Here is a 26,851-nt window from a genome sequence, read left to right as displayed (position 1 = left end):
GTCAGAGATGAGAAACAGCCGATGGAAAGTTGTATGAACAAGTGTTTATGCCTGTCAGATTGTGGGCATGTGACTGTGGAGGCCAGAGTTTGAAGGCAGGTGTTGTCTTCAATAGTTTTGGAGACTAATCCTCTCACTGGATTTGCAGCTGTCCGATTTTACTAGTTTACCTGACAAGTCAGCCTTAGGGATCCTCTTGTCTGAGCCTCTATAGCATTGAGTTACAGGTGCAAGGTATAATTAGGTATGTGGTTTCTGAGAATCAAATTGATGTCCTTATGATCATGGGGTGGGCAGTTTCTTATCTAAGCCATCTTCCAAGGTCATTATTTCTGCCTATTCTTCTTTAAACTGTGTTCATGTGAGTACATAGTGTTACGCTTTCAAGACATACATGGGAGAATTGTAAGAACAGTCATATGCCTAATCTCTATTTTAATCTTTTTTTTTGTTATTGTGTGAATCAACATGGGTTTTTCACATACTAAACACATGCTTTACCACTGAGCTGTTCCTCAAGCTCCAAATGCACAATTTCAAGTGAATAAATTATTGTATGACATTTAAATTCCTTGTCAAAGTAATGTGTATTTTTTAAGGAAACACATTAAAACTTTTATTTTGCCTTGATATATTTGAATTGTACAGTTTTTGCTGCAGTGATTATATATTTCTTTAATAAAAGTATTATCCTAAATCCCATATCACCTTTTCTTTTTCATTTCAGGTGTATTAATACTATAAATGTTCAAACTGTGCTTAAAATGTGCTAAAGGGGCTAAAGAAGTAGAAGAGCAGGCCAGAGCAAGCACTACATTTACATGAAGGTGTGAACTTGAATCCCTAGCATGAAAGAAGTTGGACCCGGCTGCATGTGTTCATAATCCCAGAGCTGTGGAGTGAGATGAAATTGGGAGTGTCATTGGAGCTTACTGGCTTCCAATGTCATGGGTTCAAGTGAAACACTCTGTATCGAAGGAATGAAATGGAAAATGACAAAGCAGGACACCTGATGTTCTCCTATTGGCCTCTAATCAAACATCTTACTATGTTCATTTGCTAGACCAGTTCATTATACTGCATCATGGAAGAAGGCTGCTGATTTTGAACAGTAAACATTGTTGTTACTAGGATGGTATAGGGTCTTTTTTACAATGAATAAACTTCAAAGGATTCAGGACTGACATCAAAACAGCTGAGCTAGGAGCAGTTCCAGCTCTACCAATAGATATTTAAACAATAGAGCATAAAATTTTTAATGAAAACCCAAGCTCAGATTATGATTAAATTTGTAGAATTCATTTCTAAGTTCAACAAAGCACTATCTAATTTATGATTAAGGAAATCCCACCATGAAATTTGAAGTAATTTAATTAGTGATGTCAAAATTAAAAGATTTGAGAGAAAAGGGGTGGTTAGGATTGAGGCCAGATTGCTTTTTTTAAAAACTTATTTTATTAGATATTTTCTTCATTTATATTTCAAATGCTATCCCGAATGTCCGCTATACCTTCCCTCCACCCTGCTCCCCTGCCCACCCACTCCCACTTCTTGGCCCTGGAGTTCCCCTGTATGGGGCATATAAAGTTTGCAAGACCAGGGGGCATCTCTTCCCAACGATGGCTGACTAGGCCATCTTCTGCTATATATGCAGCTAGAGACAAGGGCTCTGGGGGTACTGATTAGTTCATATTGTTGTTTCACCTATAGGGTTGCAGCCCCCTTCAGTTCCTAAGAGGCCTGATTGCTTTTAAGTGAACAATTAAAAACCATGAGTTTGAACTTTCCTCCTACTTACAAAGCGTCAAGAGACCCTGACAGAAAATACATGTGTGCATAAATGAGGTTATGAACTGAAGAATCTTTCTTGTAATTTTAAACAGGATGTCAACAACAATAGGGACCACAGCCCTAAACTGTTTCCATTAGCAGCCTAAAGAATTCATTTCAATGCTACAGATACAGCTTAATGGTTGGCAAGACTTAATGACTTTTTTAGAAGCCCTAGATTTAGTTCATGGCACTCATACTGTAACTCACAAAAAGTTCTCACTTCAGTCTGCAAACCTCTTCTGAACTCCACAAACACATGGTATGCACATGGTATACATACAGACATGTATGCAATTGGTCCTATATATAAAATAAATAAATCTCAAAGTATTTTTCAAAAGAATTATTTTCTGAGACATCTACTCAGATGAAATAAAGAATTAGGGTTGGTTTTTATTTTTCTTTCCTCTTTTCATCTCCTCTCTCTCTCTGTCTGTCTATGTCTCTGTCTCTCTCTCTCTCTCTGCCTGTGTGTGTGTGTGTGTGTGTGTGTGTGTGTGTGTGTGTGTGAGTGTGTGCAATTATAGTCAATGCCTGTAAAGATCTGTGGAAAACTTGTGTTAGTTGGTTCTCTCCACGTATCCTGTGGGTTTCAGAGATTACATTCAGGTTATTAGGCTTAGCTGTAAGCACTTTCACCCATTGAGATATCTTGTTGGTCAAGAAAACTCTCCCTTTGTATAAGATACATGGTCACCTGGCTATTCTTCTATGCAACTGGAAAATGGGAGCCAATTTGTTTAGTCTTTTTAAATGGAAAAACAGAAGCAATGCACAATTGAGAAAAAAAAATGGAGAGATGGGAGAGGTGGTTTGTATATTTGGCCAAGCTTTTGCTTACATATTTATTTATTCTCGTATTTTTAGTTTGGATGTGAGCTTGAAATAATTGTCCTATATAATTCATGGTGGTTCTGACTTACAAATCTTTAAGAACAAAACCACAGTCAAATATGCATATGTGCAAACATGTGTAGACATGTGTAGACATGTACATGTGGATATGTGGGTATCTGTCTTCTTTTGTATGGAAGTCAAAGTCAATGCTAGGTGTCTACCATAGTCACTTTCTTCCTAATGACTTTTTCAGACAGTAACTATCACAGAACCTGGAGTGTACTAATCTGTTATGGTGCTGATCTGCAAGCTCCAAGTGTAGCTTCTTTATATTTCACCAGAGCAGAGATTACAGGCATGCACAGCCATACCCATGTTTCTTCATGTATTATGGAAACCAAAATTCAGGTTTTCATGCTTATTGCTCAAGCCCTTTGGCATTAGGATCTTCTCGCTGGTCCCACAAGCAACTTTGATGTTGTGAGAAATGTAGACCCTGACTCCATACTTACATCTGAGATTCAGAGTAGGGGGAACAAGGCAGTTACTTTTACAAGCTGAAAAAGTCAAGCCTGAGTAGGATGCTATTCAATGCAGAGAATAATATGGGTAAACTGTACAGTGAGCAAGCCACTCCACACTTTGACTTCTTTGGTCTTCCACATCAGCTTTGTCTTAGCTTTCCCCCTGCCACTCCTCTGTCCTTTTATCAAGAGAACTTGTGCATGGGTTTGGCTCTCAGCTAATAGCTGGACTTCAACCTTGGCTAGTCTGTAGGTCACAAGGCAAGCTTGGTTCCCAGTAATGTTCGACTCCAAATTTCTAGTTTAGTTGGTGGGGGAAGCTTGACTGAGTGGCGGTGGTAGGTAGTCACACTAGCAGCAGGGACCTAGTGTTTTCTTTTCATCTGAAATTAGACCTGTGCTGACTTTCTGGGAAACCTTGCTGTCTATGTCAGTGTCTACCATGACTGGAAAGCTCCCCGAGCTTGGTGCAAAATGGAGGACTCCCTTTCTCAGCTGATTTTCTTCTCTGCATGATCTTATCTGGAGAGTGTTTCTAAGCACAGGTATCTGACCTTGTCTGGAGGATAACCCTGTACAGAGCTTCCTGCAAGCGCTGCATGAGTCAGCATATAAGTCTAGCTCATCCTTTCCCTCTATATGATAATTAGTTACTGTGTTATGACCAATCAGTTTACCTGTAAACCCAAGAAATCTCTTGGCAGGTTCGTGGAATTCCTTTTCATGTAAATAAAGCATGAGCGCCCTAGTCAATAATGTATATGCACCATGTAAACCCCTCTCTGCTCCCCAAGATCTACAAAACCCTTGTTCACCCTTAATAAAGATGATTTATTCTGTCCCACTGAAGTTGATCCTGGAAGACTCTCAATCCATAGGTCTTCAGGCCATCAGCCCCCAGGTAGAAGGGAAAGTCAAACTGACTCAAGATAATTTTATTTTGAAAAAAAAAAAAAAAGCTTCATATTTTGTTTCTTACAATGTTGATCTGACCTAAGATGTTTAACTAAGGCAGAGGAAGACTGCTGAAGTCTTCTTTTTTTGCTTGAAAATTACAACAGATTGTGCACTTAGGCAGAGCCCTTTGAGCTTATGAGTTTGATGCTAATAAAGCTTTTGTACAGGTGTTGCCAAACAAAAAAGCTAGAAGGTGCTGACTGATGATATCCTTATCTCTTATGTTAGTGGTGTACTTAAGTTTACACATTCCAAAGCTATTTTGTCATTGCTATGTTCTTTGGAATCTTTCTCTGATAGTGGAAAACATAGGTTTTCCTAACCTAGGTTAGACATAGAAATGAACAATAAGTGGTTATTAAGGAGCAAGATAGGGTGACTCAGGATCTACAACATGCCAATTCTACATGATCTCAAAGTTCTAATGAGAATTGAAATTTTTTCTACACTGAGAACTACAATGGAAAAATAATTAATTCTTAGAAAGCAGGGATAAGATGGTTGATGAGGTTCTCTATTAATTGTTTGCCCACAGAAGCACCAAGTGGAATTTGCTAATGTACAATCAAATATGATAAAACAATAAAACAAAAGGTCAAAACACTTACTCTTCGTATATCAAAAAGAAGCAAGATACCGAAGAAAACAAGAAGAAAAGAGTTGGCTACATCATCAGTTCCCCAACTTCAAGCAGCCAAGCTTGGAGAGAGATGGCTTTTGGTTGGAGAAGGAAGGAATAATTTAGTTCAACTCGTAAACTTATAACCAAGTAGTGTAAGCTGACCACCTAAAATTATAAAGGCCAGTTTCCACCCACTTCCTCCAGTAAGGCCTCATGTCCTAAATATTTTCCAACTTTTCAAACAGTGCTAATAACTGGAGACAATGTGGTCAAGCACACTAGTCTCTACAGGAAATTTCGCATTCTGATCACGACATATGCATATGAAATTTGGAGACATGGATAGAGCTGAAGTAGCCACAGGTTCAAAGCATTTGCATTCAGTCTGCTGAGTTTAATATACAGTTGTTTGTAAATCTCCTCCAGAGTCAATCAGCATGATGATATCAGTAAAATGATCACTCAGAGAAGAGTAGGTAGGAAAAAAATGAAGGCAAGAGCTGAGCTTTGAAGATATCCTCTGGGAAGATGGGACCTGTTTGATAAAAGGATACTTGAGTAGGGCAAAAGCTTAAAAGCAAGAGACAAGTACCTGAAATGCTCCTGCTCATCTTTCTCTCACCCTGGAAAGCTGAGTTAGGGGCAACTGAAGATGAAGTAGCAGAAGTTGGAACTGGTAATTGTAACTTGACAGTGATGCTGGCAGTTTCCAATATCAGGAGAAACAGAAACTGGAATTTTTAGGAGGTCTGAAAACTAGCTTGGGCAATGGACACAGTGACATAGAAATCTGCTACATAAAGAAGTTTGTGTGGGCTAGTATTGAGCAAGTGAAAAAGTTTGAGTTACAGGAAACAGAATAATAGACTTATTATACTTTCCAATTAAGGGAAATATATTCATTATGAAAGTATGACTAGTTGCAGAAATCAACTATATTTAAGAACCAGAATAGAAAGCATTGATTTAGCAGAGGGGAAAACAATATATTTTTTCAAAATAAACATGCAAGGCTTCCTCTTCTAAAAAGTTTGCAAGAAAAGATTGTGGACTTTATGAAATTTGAAGTAGATAAAAAGATGAAGCTGTTTCTTGTGGTTTAGGGAGGGGGGTCTTCTGAAATAGTGAGAAAATGTGGCACTGCTGTTAGGAGTATTTTTCACTTGTTGGATGGGCTCCCTGTTGTGTTCCAATCATGAATGGCAAAGGATTCTTGATTGATTCTTGAGTTGCATAATTAAGGAATGAAATCTTAACTCAATATTTAATAAATCATTTGTGAAATAGTTTGACTTTTTCTGTGAAAACATTCTATTATGCCATTCTATAATTTTTAGTTTTGATTTCCCAGTATATTGGTTCTGTGTTTTGTTTAACAATATAATGATACAGAAAACATTTTTATAGATATAAAAATACATTATTTTAACCTAAGATCATGTTTGAACTCAATGCTTCAATAAACCTTGTGTCTTAGTCAGGGTTTCTATTCCTGCACAAACATAACCAAGAAGCAGTTGGGGAGGAAAGAGTTTATTCTGCTTACATTTTCACATTGCTGTTTATTACCAAAGGAAATCAGGACTGGAACTCAAGCAGGTCAGAAAGCAGGAGCTGATGCAGAGGCCATGGAGGGATGTTCCTTGCTGGCTTGCTTCCCCTGACTTGCTCAGCCTGTTCTCTTATAGAATCCAAGACTACCAGCCCAGAGATGGTCCCACCCACAAGGGGCCTTTCCCCCTTGATCACTAATTGAGAAAATGCCCCACAGCTGGATCTCATGGGGGCATTTCCCCAACTAAAGCTCCTTTCTCTGTGTTAACTCCAGCTGTGTCAAGTTGACACAAAACTAGCCAGTACACCTTGCAATTTACATTCATGCTCTTATAACTTTTTTGTTTTTAAAGAATTGTTTATACAGAGTTAATATTATAATTCAATATTAAGCAAGCAAATTCTCTTGCCCAAATTAAATGCAAACTTGTATTTTTCATAACTGATAAAACGAGCATCAACTAATGAGGTGATTTTATGCTAATCCAGATAAAGTTTGGATTTTTTTCAGATGCCAGCTTCCCATAAAACCACTAGGTAACATATTAATGGATTGGCATTTATTACCTGATACTGTCGGTGAGAACATTTTAAAAATTGAAAGCATCTGGAAGCAGGTGATAGATATTCTATATTAGTTATATTCTACATTGCTGTGACCAAATATCTGTCAAAAGCACCTTAAGGAAGAAAGTGGTTTATTTTGGTTCATAGAGAAAGGGTACAAGTCCATCATGCTTGTAGGAAGATATGATGGCAGGGGTGTAAGTGAAATGGTCCTGTTGCATCCACAGTCAGGAAACATGGAGAGATGAATGCTCATACTAGTTTCTCTCTTTTTTATTTGGCCCAGCCCATGCGTAACCCTAATCTAAAGTAGTCATAATAGATATGGCCAGAGATTTGTCTTTAACGTTATTCTAGATTGAATCAAGTTTATGATTCATTTAAATCATCACAATTATATCCCTGTCTATTTGACATTCACACATATCATTTTTAAACTAGTATATTCTATGTTTTGTCTTCATAGATACATAACCAATTCCATAATGCAAAATACATTAAAATTGCCATCAACTTTACTAGTCCAACACTGTATAAGCTTCAAAGTTGTATTCTCTTCTGAGACTTAAGATAATCTCTTAACCATGAGCTATAAAATCAAGAGTTAGAGAGGTTCAGTATGCAACAGCACAGAATAAATATACCTATTCCATAAGGGTATAGTGAAGACAGAGCAAGGAACAACCAGACAAAGGCAAGAACCAAGGCTGACAGGGCAAACTCCAAATCCTCCAGACTCCTGATAGCATCCTCTGAGCAGCAAAGGGCATCGACAACCTCCTTAGTATGGCTCTTCTGCCTTCATCATCACTCATGGTACCTCTCTGGTGCAAGCTCTCAGCTCTCCTCCATTAGCATGCTACTGCGGCCATTCTGGTATCGACATTTCAGTTTAGGACTTTTCTTTGTAACTTCGTAAGGTGTCCTGCCCATCAGTGCCTCATTTCAAAGAATCTCAATTTGTAATCCATGACTGATTTCGGCAGACTTTTGGAAGTTCTATGTGTTTCTCCATGATCCCCTTAATCTTACGTCTGTCATGTCTATAAGGCATTGATGGAGATGCTACTGTATTATGCTGGCATGGTGACATGTATCATAGGCTCCATTAGACCAAATGGATTTCTGTCTGCTCAGGTGGCTATTTTGGAGCAGAAGGCGTTTCAGTTCCTCTTCTTTCAAATGTCTTTGCTTTCATCTATGTTAGAATTTTTAACTAATAGAATCTTACTCTCAGGATACAAATTCTATTTTCTATGACTTTGAATTACCTCAGAATTCTTCTATAGGCAAAACTTACTTTTTAAAATATTTCTCTTTGTTCTATTCCATTACAGATATGAATAAAAAGCAGTGAGCTGTAGTCTAGCACCACCTGACGATGGTGATGACTTAATATTTTTGTTGCCAAACAATTAGTGCATTTCTTTGAAATTCAGACTCACACAATTTCTCAAAGTGGGAAGAATTTAACCAGAATTTAACCTTTGCCAATACGTGGAGGAATGGTTCTTAGCCCAGTTTCTCATACAGCTCCCCCACCCCCAGCTTGAAAACTGCATAAACCAAGCCCCCCATTGTCCATATTTCTTTTGCAGTCTGGCTTTGCAAATTCCTATCCAGGTGACCTCTTAAGATTGGCTTAAATTAGCCTAGGGCTTTCTTACATCAACTTTCAAATCTTTTACAACTTCTTGTAAACCTTAAAGGACCGTAGGTAATAGCATCACTTTGTTACAGCTGTATTCCTGCTCCTCAGGCCAGATTTCTGTGTTAGTTACTTTTCTCATTGCTCTATCAGAATACTTAAGAAGAGCAGCTTACAGAATGAAGCATCTCTTTCCCTCCATCATGGTGGTAAAGGTATAGCAGTGGAACTGAAGCTCTTCTGGACACCTGCTCTGAATGAAGATATGAGTTCCCATGCCACTCTAGCATTTAAGTCTTTATATAATCTTAAACCCACAGAATGTGGGTTTTCACAATTCCAATTAACCTAACCTAGAAAATCCCCCTCTGAGCTTTATATCTAAAGTGATTGTAGATCCTGTCAACTTGACAAACAACATAAACCATTACCATTACAGGGATGATATAAGTCTTTGTGGGGACTGGAGTTTACATAGCTAGGGTCATTGTTTCAGTGTGAAAATTTAAACTTTTGAGGCAGATTTCAGGCAGTTTTACAACTAAGTCATGTCTTAGGCCTGCTTGGCTGAGATTATATATATATATATATATATATATATATATATATATATATAAAATATGTATAGAATCTATATATATAAAATATATATAGATAATATATATAAGATATATAGATAGAATCTATATATGTAAAATATATAGAGATTCTATCTATATAATATATATATTATCTATATATATTTTATATATATATATATATATATGCACATCAAAATCAAAATTATATGAAATGTCTCCTCCTAACAATAGGTTGAAGAGATACAAATTACATATATCTGAACAATTTAAGACTCAATATACTGGTATATATTTCTCTTTTAAAAATATTATATTTTTATAACTTGGGATATTTTACATTGGTTTATATTTGTGCCTTATACATATGCGGTGCCATGGAAACCAGATCCTTTGGAGTTAAAGTTCCAGGTAATTGTGAGTATCATGTGATTGTGGGAATTGAACCCAAGCCCTGTCAAATAGAAGGGGTTACTTTTTAAGGATAGTCACCTCTCCAGCTCCTGCTGTGTTGTTCTTTTTGTTACTCAGATTGTAGGATGAAAAAGAAACAAATGAAAGAAAGAAAGAAAGAAAGAAAGAAAGAAAGAAAGAAAGAAAGAAAGAAAGAAAGAAAGAAAGAAAGAGGAAGGAGGGAGGGAGGGAGGAAAGGAAAGAAGGAAGGAAGGAACACAGGAAGGAAGGAATGAAGGACAGAAGTGTTGGGCCTCAATGGCACTCCCAGTTGTTTATCTGTGTTGGAGACTGCAAATGTAAGCCCTGAGGATAGTGGAGACAGACAGTGAGGCTTTCCCATCAAATATTTTCCTCTTAGAGAACTGATTGAGTTAAATATGTGTTTCAGATAATTGGCTCTTAAAATTCAGGGAGCTGAAAAGAAGGAAATATTATTTAATCAGGGCACTGTAGCAGCATGTATAAAGCTGTGTTTCAAGGATACTTGAAGTACACCTAGTTTAATCTTCCCATGTTAAGGCACTTCACTCCTGGATGATCCACCCATAGTTCATTGCCCAATATCAGATTAGTTATAAGGCATGTTATCATCACTTTGCTGTAATGCTACCTGTTAATCTAGCAAAAGAAATTCTGAGGGGACCAGGTAGGTCCCTTAGTGATTGTAAGTCAAGCAGTAAGTCAGGATGAATGTGGAAACTTGAAAACTAGATTAGAATGATTGGCTTGTGAAACAACAAATATAGACTGATACTAGAGGGTTTTGTATTATTCTGAGAGATCTTTGATCCATACTGAGCTAAAGAGTTACACATGGATTGAAAAGGGAAGGTTTCTCCTCTGATGAAATTTAAAGACCAGGAGGAAAAACTTTGGGGCATGTCATGAAGAGGTAATATTATTCACAATTCTCAAGTCCAATTATCCAACAAAATTAACTTTAAAATAATCAGTGCTAAGTGTTGTCCTTATCTTCTCAAGCTTAATTTTTTCTACTTTTGTTCTAAGAGAAATAATGATTAACATTCCTACCTTGATCCCTAATAAAAACATATACTTTAGAGTTTTGTCTGTGGGAGTCCATGTAGCATGAATTACATTTTCTCATTCTATCATCAATTGGCCTAGGACTATTCATAAGAAGTACCCTCTCAGATCTGCTTTGTCTCTCGAACCTTAGACGTCATCATGTTCAACATTATACTGTGTGATGGCTTTCTGAGAGATGAACCACTCTGAGGGTATAGGATTGTATTTATCTCTGATGCAAAAATGTGTGCATGTAAGGGTATGGTAATAACTAACAGTGCAGCAAAAGTCTGTGGAGGCATGCTTACTGAAGGAAAGATACTTAGTTTTTCTTATGAATCTATGGTGTTTTGCTCATAAAAATCAAGGAGTCCAGAGGAGATCTATTAGGCAGAAAAATACTGACTGGAATGGGACTAAGTTTATTTAGTCAAGTCCGTGGCCTTGAAATCAGAAAAACTGGAGATTAGATCCATGAGTAAGACCAAACAGGAAATACAGGTAGCCTGTCTGGCTTTTTACAGTTTGAGAAAGGAAGCAGAGAGACTAAATAGGAAGTATCCCAGATGTTTAGTCTGAATGTGAATATACTATTTGTGCTGCAGGCCTATGATGTTGATAGGCAAAGCGAATGCCAAGATCCAGTTTATTGGCAGCTGATTGCAGATGTTAAGGAAATCTGTGGGGTATTATCTTGATTGATTGTTGATGTAGAAGGGGTGAGTAAGGTACCAGACTGTAGCTGTGTACCATTCCTGGACCCATCACAAACCAATCTGAGGGAAGCAATTCCATAACGGAAATCACCTCTTCTTGGCTATATGTAGTTTTGTATCAAGTTTACAAAAATTAACCAACACATATGTAAAAATTAGCTATTTTAAACCATAAAAGGTTATTTCAAATAAAGACTATCTTCTTTTTCTAATTAGATAGTGTCTTTATTTACATTTCAAATGTTATCGCCTTTCCTAGTTTCCCCTCAGAAAAGCCCCTATCCTCTCTTCCATCCCCCTGCTCCCCTACTCACCCACTCCTGCTTCCTGGCCCAGGCATTCCCCTATAATGGGGCATAGAACCTTCACAGGACCAAGCATCTCTCCTTCCATTGATGACTGACTAGGCCATCCTCAACTACATCTGCAGCTAGAGTCATGAGTCTCTCAGTGTGTTTTCTTTGATGATTTAGTGGTGATTTAGTCCCAAGGAGCTCTGGAGTTACTGGTTAGTTCATACTGTTGTTCCTCCTATGGGGCTGCAAACCCCTTCAGCTCCTTGGGTACTTTCTCTAGCTCCTTCATTGGGGACCCTGTGCTCTGTCTAATGAACGGTTGTGAGCATCCACTTCTTTATTAGTCAGGCACTGGCAGAGCCTCTCAGGAGACAGCTATATCAGTTTCCTGTCCTCAAGCTCTTGCTGGCATCTGCAATAATGTCTGGATATGGTGGTTGTTTATGGGATAGATCCCCAGGCGGGGCAGTTTCTGGATGGTCATGCCTTCAGTCTCTGTTCAATACTTTGTCTCTGTAACTCCTTCCATGGGTATTTTGTTCCCCTTTCTAAGAAGGATCAAAGTGTCCACACTTTGGTCTATCTTCTTCTTGAATTTCATATGTTTTACAAATTGTATCTTGGGTATTCTGAGCTTCTGCGATAATATCCACTTATCAGTGAGCGCATATCATGTATGTTCTTTTGTGATTGGGTTACCTCACTTAGGATGATATCCTCCAGATCCATCCATTTGTCTAAGAATTTCATGAATTCATTGTTTTTAATAGCTGAGTAATACTACATTGTGTAAATTACCACATTTTCTGTATCNNTTCCTATGTTGAGGGACATCTGGGATCTTTCCAGCTTCTGGCTATTATAAATAAGGCTGCTATGAACGTAGTGGAGCATGTATCCTTATTACAAGTTTGAGCATCTTCTAGGTATATGAGCAGGAGTGGTATTGCTTGATCTTCCAGTAGAACTATGTCCAATTTTCTGAGGAACCGCCAAACTGATTTCCAGAGTGGTTGTACCAACTTTCAGTCCCACCAGCAATGGAGGAGTGTTCCACTTTCTCCACATCCTCGCCATTTTCTGGCTCAGTGGTGAATAGCACTGCCTACTTTTCCAGAGATCCTGAGTTCAATTCTCAGCTACCACATGGTGGCTCACAACCATATGTAATGAGTTCTCGTTCTCTCTTCTGGTCTACAGGCATACATGCAGGCAGAAAGCTGTATACATAATAAATAAATTTAAAACAAGATCATCTTCTAAAGTTGTCAAGGTGGATTGGTTGGTATGATAACAGCTTTGGTGATTTTGGTCTGTGGTCATCTAAAACTCGTAAAACACCAGAGAAGGGAATCTCTGACCCAAAAAGGAAACAGTTGACATAGGAATAGAAAGGGGTCCAAGTCTTCAGGAAGGTAGTTCTCAATGGGATAATGTAGTCTTGTGAAGTTACAGTAAATCGGTAGCTCTTGTTTAAATATTGGATTGTAGATAAAAACGAAGAATGGTTTCCTTGGAAGCTGTAGGGTATTCTTTCAGTCTCTTTTTCTTTTCAAAATGGGTGGCATATTGCCTATATTTTAATTAATTTCCATTTAAGCCATGAAAATGAGGAGCCCTTTCACTAACCCTATGTTCAATGCACAATGAAGCATGTGTTAGGCAAGTGTCTTGATATTTCCAGAAGATTAATATGAGCCAAGTGCAGAAATCTGCTTGGGTTATTGAAGGCTGACAACAATGTGGGCTTATAATGCATGTTTTCTCCCTTACAGATATGAAACTCTGTTGATGGACTTTTCAATTATGAATTATCTTTGTTGTTGCAGATACAGTCGTGGTCTATAAAACCAACAATGGACACGTCATGAAACTGAATGCAGAATCAAATGCTTCCACATTGTTATTGGACAACTCAACTTTTGTAAGTGATGGATAATTAACTGTATGATATATTCCACTGCTCATCAGCAATGCCTCTCGTGGATACTTAAATATCTGTAATTCTGCTACAGTACCTTTACCCCATTTCATGGAGAAAACTGAGACTCAGATATCATACCATATTGATAAATTACTCTTCTAACTGGTTCCATTGTCTCCATTAATAGTTTCAGTTTGTTTCATGGCAATCCAGAATTTCCCCAGAACATCTGCTGTAGAGGTGTCTTTTGCTGTCCAAAGTTTGCTTTTGATACCTTAGTCAGGGACAACTGGCAATGGCACTGGGGCTTATTACTGGGCTTCTCATTCCATTTAGCTTTCGTCTCTACAACTTTTTGTTTTTTCTATCAGTGCCACATTGGTTTGGTTGCAGCTCTGTGATAATTTGAGAGCCTGGAGCATTTTCCTTACTGTTTAAGATTACCAGGAAATTGATGATGGTTGTGTTCATGTGAACATTAGGTTCGCTATTTCTTCTAGGTTTTTGAAGAATTCTTTGGGATTTCTATGCTGATTGAAATGAATCTGTAGATTGGTTTCAGTAACAAATCCATTTTTTTTTTTTAGTATTAATCCTGACAATCAACTGTCCATATTAGTGTTTTTAACCCATTGTTAAAACAATTGCACCATCTGTCTCCTTGTGTCTATCTGTCTGTCTGTTTCTGCCTGTCTGTCACCCCTTCTCTGTCTCTGTCACTGTCTCTCTCTCTCTTTCTTGCTTTCTCTCTCTCTCTCTGATGTGCATGTGTCTATGTGTGTGTCTGTGTGTGTGTGTGTGTGTCTGTGTGTGTGTGTGGTGCATGTGTGTGCATGTGTGTGTTGGCCAGAGGTGGACATCAGATCTCTTCATCTTCAATTGTTCTCCATTTTATATTTGAGATGAGTTCCCTTCACTGGACCTGGAGCTCACCAGCTTACTATCCTGGCTTACCAGCAAGCCCTAGGAATCATTCATTTTCTGTCTGGGCCTGGGATTACATTGCATTGCCACATACAGCTTTTCAGATGGATATTAGGAACATAAAGTCATGTTCTCATGTTTGCCTGGCAAACACTTCACCAACTGAGCAATCTCCCATGTTGAAAGTGTTCATCAGATCTAAGAATTTTCTGGCCTAGTCATTAGGGCCCTTTAAGTATAGGATTGTGTTGCTTGCAAATAGGGTGCTTTTACTTCTTTCATTCTTATTAGTTTTGCTTTTATTCCTATGCTATTTCTGTTATAGTCGACTTTTTGAGCATCACATCAAGGGATACTGTAGAAGGTAAATAGCTTTGTTTTCTTTCTGGTTTTAGAAGAAATGCTTTTAGCTTCCCTATTTGGCATAGGTTTGGGGATAGTGATATATACTGCATTTTTATATTGAAGGACATACCTTTTAGTCACAATTTCTTCAGGGATGTTATCATAAAGCTATGTTGAACTTTGTCAAAGCTTTATCTACATAAGGTGATCCTATGATTCTGTTTCTTATGTGTTGTATTTCAGCTGTGAATTAGTGTATGCTGAACTAATTTTAAAAACCTTAGAATTAAAGTTACTCAGTCATGGTTTATTGTTCTGGTTTTCTGTCTGTTGCTGTGAAAAACAAAACAAAACAAAACAACAACAACAACAAAACCCCAAAACAAAACAAAACAAAAAAACAGGGCCTACCTAAAGCAACTTGAAGAAGGAAGAGATTTATTCTCCTTAATGTTCTTGGTCACAGACCATTAATGATGGAAGCTAAGGAAAGAACTCAAGCCTGAACTGTGGGCAAGCCTGTTTGCTACTACATTTGCCATTGACCAAGAAATTCACTTCACAGCCAAAGAAGTGAAAAAAGGACATTAGAGATTGCTGTTGGCTGGAAGTCAGACTTATATTCAGCTAGCTTTCACATATATACTCTATGACTACTGGCCTATGGAGTGGTGCTGCCTAGAGTGGGCTGGGACTCCCCACATATCAATTAACAACAATGAGAGTCTTCCACAGCCTGGCTCACATGCCAGCTTGATAAAGGTAATTCCTCAATCTAGGCTTTTCTTTCTGATATCTCTAGGCTATGAAAGTTGACCTAATCAGGAAATGTATGATTTTTGTAATGCATTTGTGAGTTCTTTTGCAAGTGTTTTATTGAGAAAAATTTACCTACATTTATCTGGGAAATTAGTCTATATTTCTATGTTGTATTTATCTGGTTTTATACAATTTGTCTTTGTAGTATGAGTTTGGTAATGTTCTGTCTCTGTATTTTATGATACAATTTTAGAGTTAGCTCTTAAAGCTTTGTTGGGATCCTGAAATGAACATTTTTCCTGCTTATTTATACTTAAATCATCCATGCTACGAATATATTTATAATTTTTGGTGTCTGTGTTTGTTTAATCAATTTGACATATCTTCAAGTCACTAGGAAAGAGGGTACCTTAAGAGAACAATTAGCACTGCCAATTGACCTCGGTGACATTTCATTGCTGGCTGATGTGGAAGAACCAGTGCATTGTGGGTAGTACTGAGCTATGTAGTAAAGGAAGCTCAGTGGTTAAGAGCACTGTTCTTCTAGAGGAACTGGGTTTGATTTCCATCATCGACATCATGGTACCCAACTATCTATAACTCCAGTTCCAGGGGATCTGATGTTCTTTTCTGCCCCTAATGATGTGTACTAGATATGTACTTGATTCATTTAATAGACATAGATGCACACAAAGAAAACACTTATACACTATCTATCTATCTATCTATCTATCTATCTATCTATCTATCTATCTTTCTATCTTTATAGCTATATCTGTATCAATATCCATATATAAAAGTTTAGCAACTTTGGAAAGGAAGCCACTAAGTAACCAATCATTACTAAGTTTTGTGTGTGTGTGTGTGTGTGTGTGTAAATAATTGAGTGTCTTGGCAACCTGCCAAGAGCATAATGACCTAAGTCCTACCACCTCTGGAACTCACAGCTTTAAGGAGAGTACTAATTCCTGCAGCTTGTCCTCCGACCTGTACACACAAATGAACACACAAAAACATATCCACAAAAGTAATGAAAAATAATAAAATTGATTTATTAATTAAGAGAAAATAATGACATTTTTGTTTAAATGGTAACCAACCCATACTTATCTAGAAATAATTGTTGTGGATGTCACACTTCATAATACTTAAGAGACAAAAAATAGGTAAGACTGATTGCCATTATGTAATTATCTAAGACTCTCTAAGGGAATAAACATCCTTTGAGGAGATAGTATCAACTTTCATAAAGGACTGTAGAAAGCAACATAGAACAGCCTCTAGTATTCCCGCTCTAAGTGAAGGACCACTTTGTGGTTCTTGGGGACATGACAGAAGAACAAGAACCACTGAGAGATCACTTCATAGTGGAAAACAAGCCCTCCAAAGGATGATAAGACAGGAAAAAGGAAGAGTGGTTTGGGCATAGTAAGCATATGATCATGGTAGTCCAAAATGAAATCAATGTGGTCGGTTTTCTGCAGCATTGCTTTAGGAAGCAAAAGATCATATGCATTTTCATCGTTTCCTTTCCCTGTCGGTAACCTTTGTAAGCAAACTGTTGTCACCCAGTCAAATCATTCAGATTAGGGTTAGAGCCCCAGTATGGGAATATCTCTGTCTGTGACTGATTCCTTCCAGTCACAGCCTACTTCAGATAAATGCTATATTTATTTTCATCAGAAATTGTTTTTGTTTCATTAGAATTTAGTACATGCTTTTTTTTTCAGTTTCCTTGACATAGCAAGAGAAACAATTCATTCCATCCCATCATCCATTATTCCTATTCTTGTGTAGTTAAAGCATAATTTTCTGTCTCATCTCATTAATAAAGCCTCCATGTGCTAATTAATGCAACTTATCTAGGCTTATGTACCTATATTTTTAATATTTCTTTGATGTCTTTTCGCAGTTTTTTCTCTGCTACCTATCACATTTTTTAAACTATAACTTTTAACAGAGCCACATTTAATAAATTTTCTAATTAATATTCTTATATGATGCATAGGCCTCTTAAATTCATATACAAAACAGTGTAGTTATGCAGGTTACAAGTCTTAGAGTAAAGGTTAGGAGATAAGATTGTGGTCACCCTGTTACCCAAAATTTGAGATGAAAAAATGTAAATTATAAGGATATGATTTCAAAAGAAATCTAAATCCTTCCCACTCTAAGATAGTAGTATTAAGAACAACTGGGTTTTAAAGTTAGAATTAGTTTAATATTTTGATTTAACAACTCTACTAAGTCATGGTATTAAAAATAATTTATCAGAAATAAGAGGTAGTTCCTTTGCATAATGAGAGGTATTTTAATTATAGCCATAATCAATCATGATAATAATTGTAACTAAAAGTCTCTTGATAAATTCATAGAAAATCAACTGAGAAACTTTATTGATAAAAATGTGTAAGTATGTAGCACAATACTCTAATTCTTTGAAAACATGGTTTTCCAAAAAAATGTCAATTTACTTGTTTGTTAAAAGATTTATTTTATTCTTATTCTTGCTTCTGTGTGTATGCCATGAGTGTTCACTGCCTATGAAAGTCAGAAGAGTGTATTGGGTCCCATATTGGATCATTCGATGCCATTTTTTTCATTCATTTCATGCATATTTTAAATATATTAACTGGTTGTTTTAAGTTGTGTAATCATGGGTTAAAGACTTTAAATAAGAATAATATTGACATAACTGTCAAAAAATATGATTTTCATGGCACACTTTTTCCATGAAAAAATGTCCTACTGTATACTTTGTGATTTGAGGTAGGTGAATGAAATTCTAAGGTTGGGGACTCATAAAAAAGCTTACCACTCTTTAAATGTGAGAATGGAAAAGAATTGATTTAGCTCCAAAGATGTTACTAACAAGTCTAAGCATTTGAAATATTATTTCTAGATCCAGAACTAATTCAGATAAAAGAGGGTGCAGAGCAACATTGCAAGCATCCCCTATGTGTCAGCTGTGATCCTCTTATTATTGATAGTGTGAGGATCGGCAGTAATCTTGAATAATAGTCATACAGTATTCTGCCAATTCACTTTCCAAAATTAAAAAGGTGGGGGCTAGTGTAAGACTATATATCCAAGTTTCATGTAGCTAAATATTAAGACATATTTTAATAAAGAAATCTTAGGTACTAATGAATATATTAGTAAACAAGAGATAAGAATGTATACACTTTAACCTTTCAAAATATACGTTAAAGGGGCCAGAGAGAAGGTTCAGTGGGTTACAGATCTGCTTCTCTTCCAGAGGACCCAGTTTAGTTCCCAGCACCCTTACCCAGTAGCTCAAAACCCTCTGCATCTTCACCTGCAGAGTACCCAAAGCCCCTGGTCTCTGTTAACACCAGTGCTTATGTGTAAATACTGACATGCACACACACGTAATTAATACAATTAAAATCAAAATGCATGTTTAAATAAAACCTCTAAAATTAGTCTGAATCAGAAATAATTTTCTATGATGAAGAAGAAGGTATTCCAAGGATGATTGTAGCTAGACAGATTTGGTCCAACTGTCTATTTATTACTACAAAAATAGTAATGTGGGCTGAATGCCGGGAGGGTATGTCTTTGTTCTGTGTATAAACAGCATCAGTCTACATTAAGACTCTTGGCATGTCAACTTTCATAGTGGTTATGATTTTCTTTATTGTTTTCCTTGCTGTGACACCGTGAAAACAAAATGAATTATGGTACAGTATTCAGAATTACAAACATCAAAGCAGAAAAATTGGTAGTGGAAATTCTGTTCCTCTTTTTACACATTTACTAGGGCACATAGTAATTTTAATTTTTAAATTAAAAATGTGAGAAGATACGACAGTGGTCATCATGTGTTTTAGGGACTGTGTTACAGTCGGGTGTGCATTATCCGTAGAGGTTTCTCTGAGAGGAGACTGGGATTAAAGTAGCTCCAAAACTTCCACCCTCAATTACAATTAAAAATAATCTAGAGGCTAAATTATCCTAAGGTATCACTCATAGGGACAAAACGGGATTATTGTTAAAGACTGGTAAGATGAGTTGGCTCCCACTTCCAGCACTTGCTGTTGTATAGGTCTTCCTTTGGTCCATTTAAGGCTAAAGATATATCAGGTAAGAGCTGGAAGATAACATGAGGCAGAATCTGCCACTGCTTTGCACTTTGGCCTCCTGAAAGACCTGCATTCTATGATGCAGACACGGCCAGTCAGTTTATTTGGAGCTGTTGATGTTGGAGTTATAAACACCTCTGACCATCTGATGGCTGGTTCAGACTTCCATTTAACTTCTGAATAATTTCACATATGGCTAACTCACAGTCATGGAGAGCTAATTAAAACTTTTAAAGAGTGTTCATCAGAGAAAGTTTTAGACAGGAAAGCAAGTTTTTAGTTCTATTGCATAGTTGGGTGGCCACAGTTAATGATAATGCGAATTTTGGAATCATGGAGAATACATTTCAAATGCCTTACCACTAAAACTAACAGATAAGCTTGGTGAAAATTATGTTAAATTTCTTAATTTAGTCATTGCTCAATGTCCATGTATAACAAAACATGACATTGTACCCTGTAAGTAGTTATGCATATAATATACATTTGTGACCCCTCTACTAAGGTAATAATAATATATGCACATGATCACTTGCACCTGTGAACCAGGACTCATGACCGTGAGACAGGAAGATTAAAATAAGGTCAAGGTTAACTGGAGATACAGAGCGAGATCCTATTTCAGAAATTAAAAAAATAAATAATGATTTTAATAAAATAAAAGTAAAAGCTTAATTTAAGTATGCTGCCACACATCTAATTTTATATTCATTTATGGTGATTTAGGCAAGCAAAATACACTTTCAGGAGACAACTGAAGATTCTGAAGCTGGTGATGCAACCTCTCCTTCCCTTTTAGCCTTTGGTAATGTTCAGCTTCTGCAGTTTGAGAGATGCATAACCCTGGTGGGGTGGGGCTAGGGGGAGGGTGGAGTCTGAAGTCTCCAAGTGAATGTGCAATAGAAGACAGGCATTTTGATAGCACAGTGGAAGCACAGTAAATTAATATTGAATCTACTTGGGAGACATATGAGTTCAAGGAGGTTCTGGGTTTTGTCAAGCATAGATTGATAACAGCAGTCCATCACACTCTCACAAACTTTCTCAGATCCCACTGCTGTTTGCCAAAAAAAAAAAAGAAGCAGCTTATCAAAATAGACATCCAAGCACTACACTGCTGCTGTGGTCAAGAGGCCCTTGCTGACAGGAACCTGGTGTGGCTGCTCCGTGGGAGGTCCGGGCAGCAAATGACCGGTACAGATATGGGTGCTTTGAGCCAAGAATCAGACTGAGCTCAGAAACCCTGCGGGGGAGCTGGCAGAAGTTCTGGAGGAGCAGAGGAAGATTGCAACCCCATAGGAAGAACAAGACCCCCTGGCGGGACCACCCAGTACTCCCAGAAACTAGATCATCAACCAAGGAGTGTGCAGGGAAGGATCTAGGACTCCAGAAACATGTATAGCAGAGGATGGCCTTACCTGACAGCAATGGGAGGGGAGGCCCTTGGTCCTGTGGAGCTTTGATGCCCAGGCTTAAGGGATCCTGGAGCGGTGGGGTTGGGGTGGATGGGTGGGAGAGAACTGTCTTATAGGCAAATGGGAGGAAGGAGAGGGAGGATATGGGATGGGGGCATTGTGGAGGGGTAGCTGAGATGTGGAGTATCATTTGAGATGTAAACAAATGGAATGATGAATTGAAATTGACAAAGTTGGTGGAGGATTATTTCTAGAAAGCAAGTTAGCAGGGAAAGCCAGGTTTCGAGCTGACCAGAAAAGGCAGACAAAAGATGGAGATGTAGAAGGAAGTACTGACTACGGATTGGAAGCGTTTCATCACGATTCATTTACAGAGCAACTCTTTCAGAGAAGGGACAAGGGTGCTGAGTTCTTTCCTCAGCAGGCAGATCTTTGCCTCAGGGAGCTGAAAGCCAGCGTGGGAGGATGTTAACAGTCACCTGGACACTCAGTGTAGACCTATGGTGTGTGAAGAGCATGCTGCTGGGCCCATAGATGCCACTGAGGGTTCCCAGGACAGGCATGACACAAAGCATCTCCAAACTTAGAGTCATGATTTGGAGAGAAATTACTCAAGGGCTTCAGCCTCTTTTTGTTCAATTCTTTCTATTTGACTCTCATGTATCTATTTTAAGATTTCTTTGATTTTGCTCAATTCTCAATTTATTGAACCTCTTGAATAAGATAACGAATATATTCTTTAAAGATGAAATATTTTTCACAAGTTTTGAAATTTCTGCTCCTTTTTCTTGGTCATTTCTATCTTTAGATTTTCAGTCTATTTTCTATTCTATAATATACTTTAATAAAATAGAAGTTTAGTTTTTCATCTCTATAACTCAACATTGATCTTTTCTGCACAGTGAGTACATCCACATTTCCACTCTGAAATAAAATCACTTGGATATTGTCATCTTGAGTGCTGTGCATCATCACCATCATCAACATCATTTAGCTTTAGTAGCAGTAGTAGTAGTAGTAGTAGTAGTAGTAGTAGTAGTAGTAGTAGTAGTAGTAATAGTTGTTGTTGTTGTTGACTCTTTCCAAATTAGCTTAAGCAACTTTAGCCAGCTTAAAACTTTCTGAGAGGAAAATCTTGACTGAGGAATTTCCTAGATCATATTATCCTGTGGACATGTCTAAAGAGAATTGTCTTGACTATTAGTTGATACAGAAGGGCCCAGCCTACTGTGAGTGGCACCATTTCTATGCAAGTGGTTATTGGCTCTATAAGAAAGCAAGTTATATGTAAGCCTGTGTGTGAGCTAGCAACATCATTCTTCTTTAATGTTTTCTGCTGTGTTTTCTTGGCTGTGAGTGAGTTCTGTCAGATGCAGTGCTGCATATAATAACAAACAAGGCTGCTTTTGAGATCCTGCTTTGAATTCCTTTCCTGGCTTCTTTCAGTGATAGACTGTGACCTGGAAGAATATGATGGAATAAAAACTTTCCTCCCCCAAGTTGTTCTTGGTCAGAGTGTTTTTTATCACAATAACAGAAAGGAAATTCGAATTGACTCTATTGAGTTATCTAACTCATTGCAACCCCTCAACAATTACTGGGGAAAATCAAAAGACAGCAATGAGTTAGGGGAGACTGAGAAAAATCTCACCTATTAATTCTAGACTCAAACCATTCAAACCATTTATAGCCAGCTTTTTTAAACTCCTGGAGTACCCTCAGATTATTCTTTTAATTTGAATAATTGTTTCAATGTGTCATTTAGAACATACATGTTATAAATCTGTTTATGTTGGCAATACATAGGATTAACCCTATGGCATCAGGTATGCTAAGCAAATGTTTTAGCACAATTACAGCCCCAGCTAAGTTTATTTTTATTAGGGCTCTGATGGTTCCAAGTATTTATTTTCCTATAAGGGACAGAAAAAAGAAACATTTCTATTTCTTTATTTACTTACACACATCTTGACACACAAAAGATCTTGGATATTATTTTAATATATATTTGTAGGGTCAATTTACAGCAGTGCTGTTGGCAAGTAAAAAGAGGGGTAAACTAGAAATTCAGTGTGTAGTATCAAAATGCCACGACAACACCCAAGAATAGCAGATACTATTTCTTGTTATAGGTGTTACTGTATTAACAAATATTCCCATGATAATCCATATGATTGACAGAATATTATTTCATTGTGGCAGTAAGTTAAGTTCATTTAGTTGTGAGGTTGATTTATAATTTCCAAGTGCTATAGTGACTTTTCTAAGTTCTTTTGGTTAAGCCTTCCATATTGGATGCTATACCCTGGACTAACTTTAAATGTTTCCATTTATTTTGAAACTCATTAAAATTGCTCATCTACTGGGAAGTTCAAAGTCTCTGTGAGCCGGAGAAGTGATTCAATAATTAAGAGCCCTTGTTTTCTTTGCAGAGAACTAGGGTTAGATTCCTAGCACCCACACTGGGCAGCTCACAACCCTAGCATTCCCCTACATTGGGTCATCTGGCCTCCACAGAATCAAGGGGCTCCCCTCTCAGTGATTCCAGATAAGGCAATCCTCTACTAAATATCCAGTTGCCATTTGTTCCCAACCCCCATGTACTCTCTTTGGTTGGTGGTTTAGTCCCTGGGAGCTTTCGGAGGTCAGATTTTATTGATATTGTTGTTTTTCCTATGAAGGATTTATAACCCCTTTGTATTAGTCAGGGTTCTCTAGAGTCACAGAACTTACAGATAGTCTCTATATAGTAAAGGAATTTATTGATGACTTACAGTCTGCAGTCCAAATCCCAACAATGGTTCAGTAGTAGCTGTGAATGGAAGTCCAAGGATCTAGCAGTTGCTGAGTCCCACACCGCAAGAAGGTGAAAGAGCAAGAGAGCCAGATTCCCTTCTTCCAATGTCCTTATATGGTCCCCAGCAGAAGGTGTAGCCCAGATTAAAGGTGTGTGCCACCACACCTTTAATCCCAGATGATTTTGGACTCGGAGATCTCCCTGTCTTAATCTTCTGGATTCAATCACCACTGTGTCTCAAGATCTCCATACCAAGATCCAGATCAGAAACTTCTATCTCCCAGTCTCCAGATTAGGTTCACTGGTGAGCCTTCCAATTCTGGATTGTAGTTCATTTCAAATATAGTCAAGTTGACAACCAGGAATAGCCACTACACCCTTTATCTCCTTCAGTCCTTGCTCTAACTATTCCATTGGGGTTCCCACACTCACTCTGATATGTGTCTGTGTGCATCCACATCTATATTGGTCAGGCTGTGGCAAGGCTTCTCAAGGGACAACTATACCAGGCTGCTCTCAGCAAGCACTTCTTGGCATCAGCAATAGTGTCTGGGTTTAGTGTCTGCAGATGGGATGGATCCCTAGGTGATGCAGTCTCTGGTTGGCCTTTCTTTCAGATTTGATCTATTCTTTGTCCCTGCATTTCTTTTTGACAGGAGAAATTCTGAAATAATCTCGGGAGAGAGAGGGAGAGGGATATGGGAGGAAGAAAGGAGGGGTAGGGAAAAAAGAGGACCAGTTCAGATAAGAGAGGAGATGGGTGAGAAGTACAGAGGGTCAGGAATGGTGTGTATTCAGTTATGTATAGGGTAGCCTTATCCTGACCTCCTAAGTATTAATTGCTGATGAGTTCTAGCTGAAAGCCAGATATTGTCTGCATTTGTGCACACCAAGACTCCAATAGATAGTTCAAAACCCATAGACACACAGAATTCCGCTTAATCTCAGTGGATCTAAAAAAAAAAAAAAAAAAACCTTGAAATGTTTGAAGCCGAATTTTAGGGAAGAGAGGTGTCAACAGGGGTATGAGGAGGACTGGTGATGGTGGATGGATACAGTATTCATAAAACATATTATACTTCAATAACATTGTCAAAGAACAATCTCTTTTAAGAAAATTGGTTATAATAAAGTAATTTTTACAGAAGGCATGCCTTGAGGTAATTTGCTATTATACAACTATAGTCCAAACATATTTATTAAGCATCATGTTAGAAACATGATAAAGCATTATAGTAAGAAAAAAGATTCAAAATGAATACTCTTTTAGATTTTTGCTAGATTTTACATACACACAGACACAAAGATACATACATACACACACACACACACACACACACACACACACACAAAATCACAGAGAAAAACACTGTTCCTGTATATCTGTGGTATGTAGGTACTCTTGCCCTTGACTGTAGATGTGGACTCAAAGGTTAACAACAGTGTCTTCCCCTATTGCCTGCCATCCTTTATAATTTTGAGCCAACATCTTTAGAGCCTGAAACTAGCCATCTGAGATAGACTGGCTGGTTATCACACCTTTGAAATTCCTGTTTCATCTTCACAAGTATGCAGTAAAAATCAAAACAAAGGAACAGAAAACCAAACAAAAACAACAACAACAACAACAACAACAACAACAGAAACAAAGGAAAAAAACCCTTTCTCTTACATGGGTGCTGAAGATCCAATCTCAAATTTTAGTACTGAGTCATCTATCTACCCTGCTCCTTACTGTTTCTGCTTACTGGTTTATTTAATATACATGTCCTTAAATGTAACAGAGTCATTTAGGAGAAAAGTATATTCAAACTATAATAAGCCTTAAGATAATTTGAAAACTCATTAGAGCAGCACAAACAAAATTTGACATGGGTATACAAGTCACAATATTCTTGTCTCCTTTCATCCAGAGCCTTTGTCATTTGTCAACACTTCCCAGGAGAAAAATACTGGCATATTTCCCTTCAAGTCACCATGCCTAACCTACTGACCCTATGGACAGAACTCAGTGAGCATTAAAAAAAAAATAAAGGTTATAAAGAAATTATACAGTATGGTATATTGCCTATGATCTTAATCAATACAATAATGTTATTACTGTTCATGATTATTGAGCAGTGGGGATCTATATAAAATATTTAATATTGATTACTAGGTACAGATTTACTAATCTTAAAAACAGAACATATAGCCACATGATTGAGAAGCTGAATCAGTTGGTAAAGTGATTGACATTTTTTTAAAACCTGTGTTAAAAAAATAAAGCTGGACATGTTAGTGTATGCTTATGATCTCAATACTAAGAAGACTGAGACAGGGGCATGTACATGGTGTTATATGTGCATAAGTATATATATATATATATATATATATATATATATATATAGTATGCTAACCTACTTCAGTTCCAAAGCAGTGGAAGATCCAAAAGAAAGGTGGAAAGTAACTAAGTAACTAAGGTTGATTTGTTGACTCTACTTGTACTTTTATGTACCGGCTACATAGAGGGGGATGAGGGAGAGGGAGAGGGAGAGGGAGAGGGAGGGGGAGGGGTAGAGGGAGAGGGAGAGGGAGAGGGAGAGACAATAATGCATACACAGCATATAAACTACCTAGTTATATCATGGATTTGTCTGCATTGACTTGTTTTAGAAAAGTAACACAAATAGCAGAAAGTGACCATTGTATTTGTAAAACATGAAAACACCAAACCACCATTTGGTATCACAAAGATATATAATGGAAGTTCTGTCCTTGGTAACATAATAAGTAAAGAAAGGGAAAGAGTAAAGAAAAAGAAAGCAAGATCTGAACTTCACATCCTCTCCAGATGAACAGACTTCTGACTGTGGGAAGCAAGTGCTGGTCTTGTCCAAAGCCACAGTTGGAAAACTTGTTTGTTCTCTTCTTGCCTGTTCTTTAACAAACCAAATTATAAACAATAATAATAAGCTGGGCGGT

At 37.5% G+C, this 26,851-nt stretch overlaps 1 protein-coding gene across 4 annotated transcripts in view; it reads left to right on the top strand.

Moving 5' to 3' along the window:
* The window catches only part of Dpp10 (dipeptidyl peptidase like 10), a 1,452,235-nt gene that overhangs the window by 1,114,902 nt on the left and 310,482 nt on the right, over nt 1-26,851 (top strand). For all 4 annotated transcript variants that reach the window (XM_021198715.2, XM_021198714.2, XM_029538361.1 and 1 more), the window contains exon 4: nt 13,447-13,541. In XM_021198715.2, the coding sequence (XP_021054374.1) occupies nt 13,447-13,541 (95 nt within the window). The remainder of the gene's footprint in view (nt 1-13,446; nt 13,542-26,851) is intronic.

Source organism: Mus pahari, chromosome 5 (assembly GCF_900095145.1).
Source record: "Mus pahari chromosome 5, PAHARI_EIJ_v1.1, whole genome shotgun sequence".
NCBI classification, from domain to species: domain Eukaryota; kingdom Metazoa; phylum Chordata; class Mammalia; order Rodentia; family Muridae; genus Mus; species Mus pahari.
The sequence above is the reverse complement of the archived record's forward strand: the minus strand, read 5'-3'. Positions and strand labels throughout refer to the sequence as shown.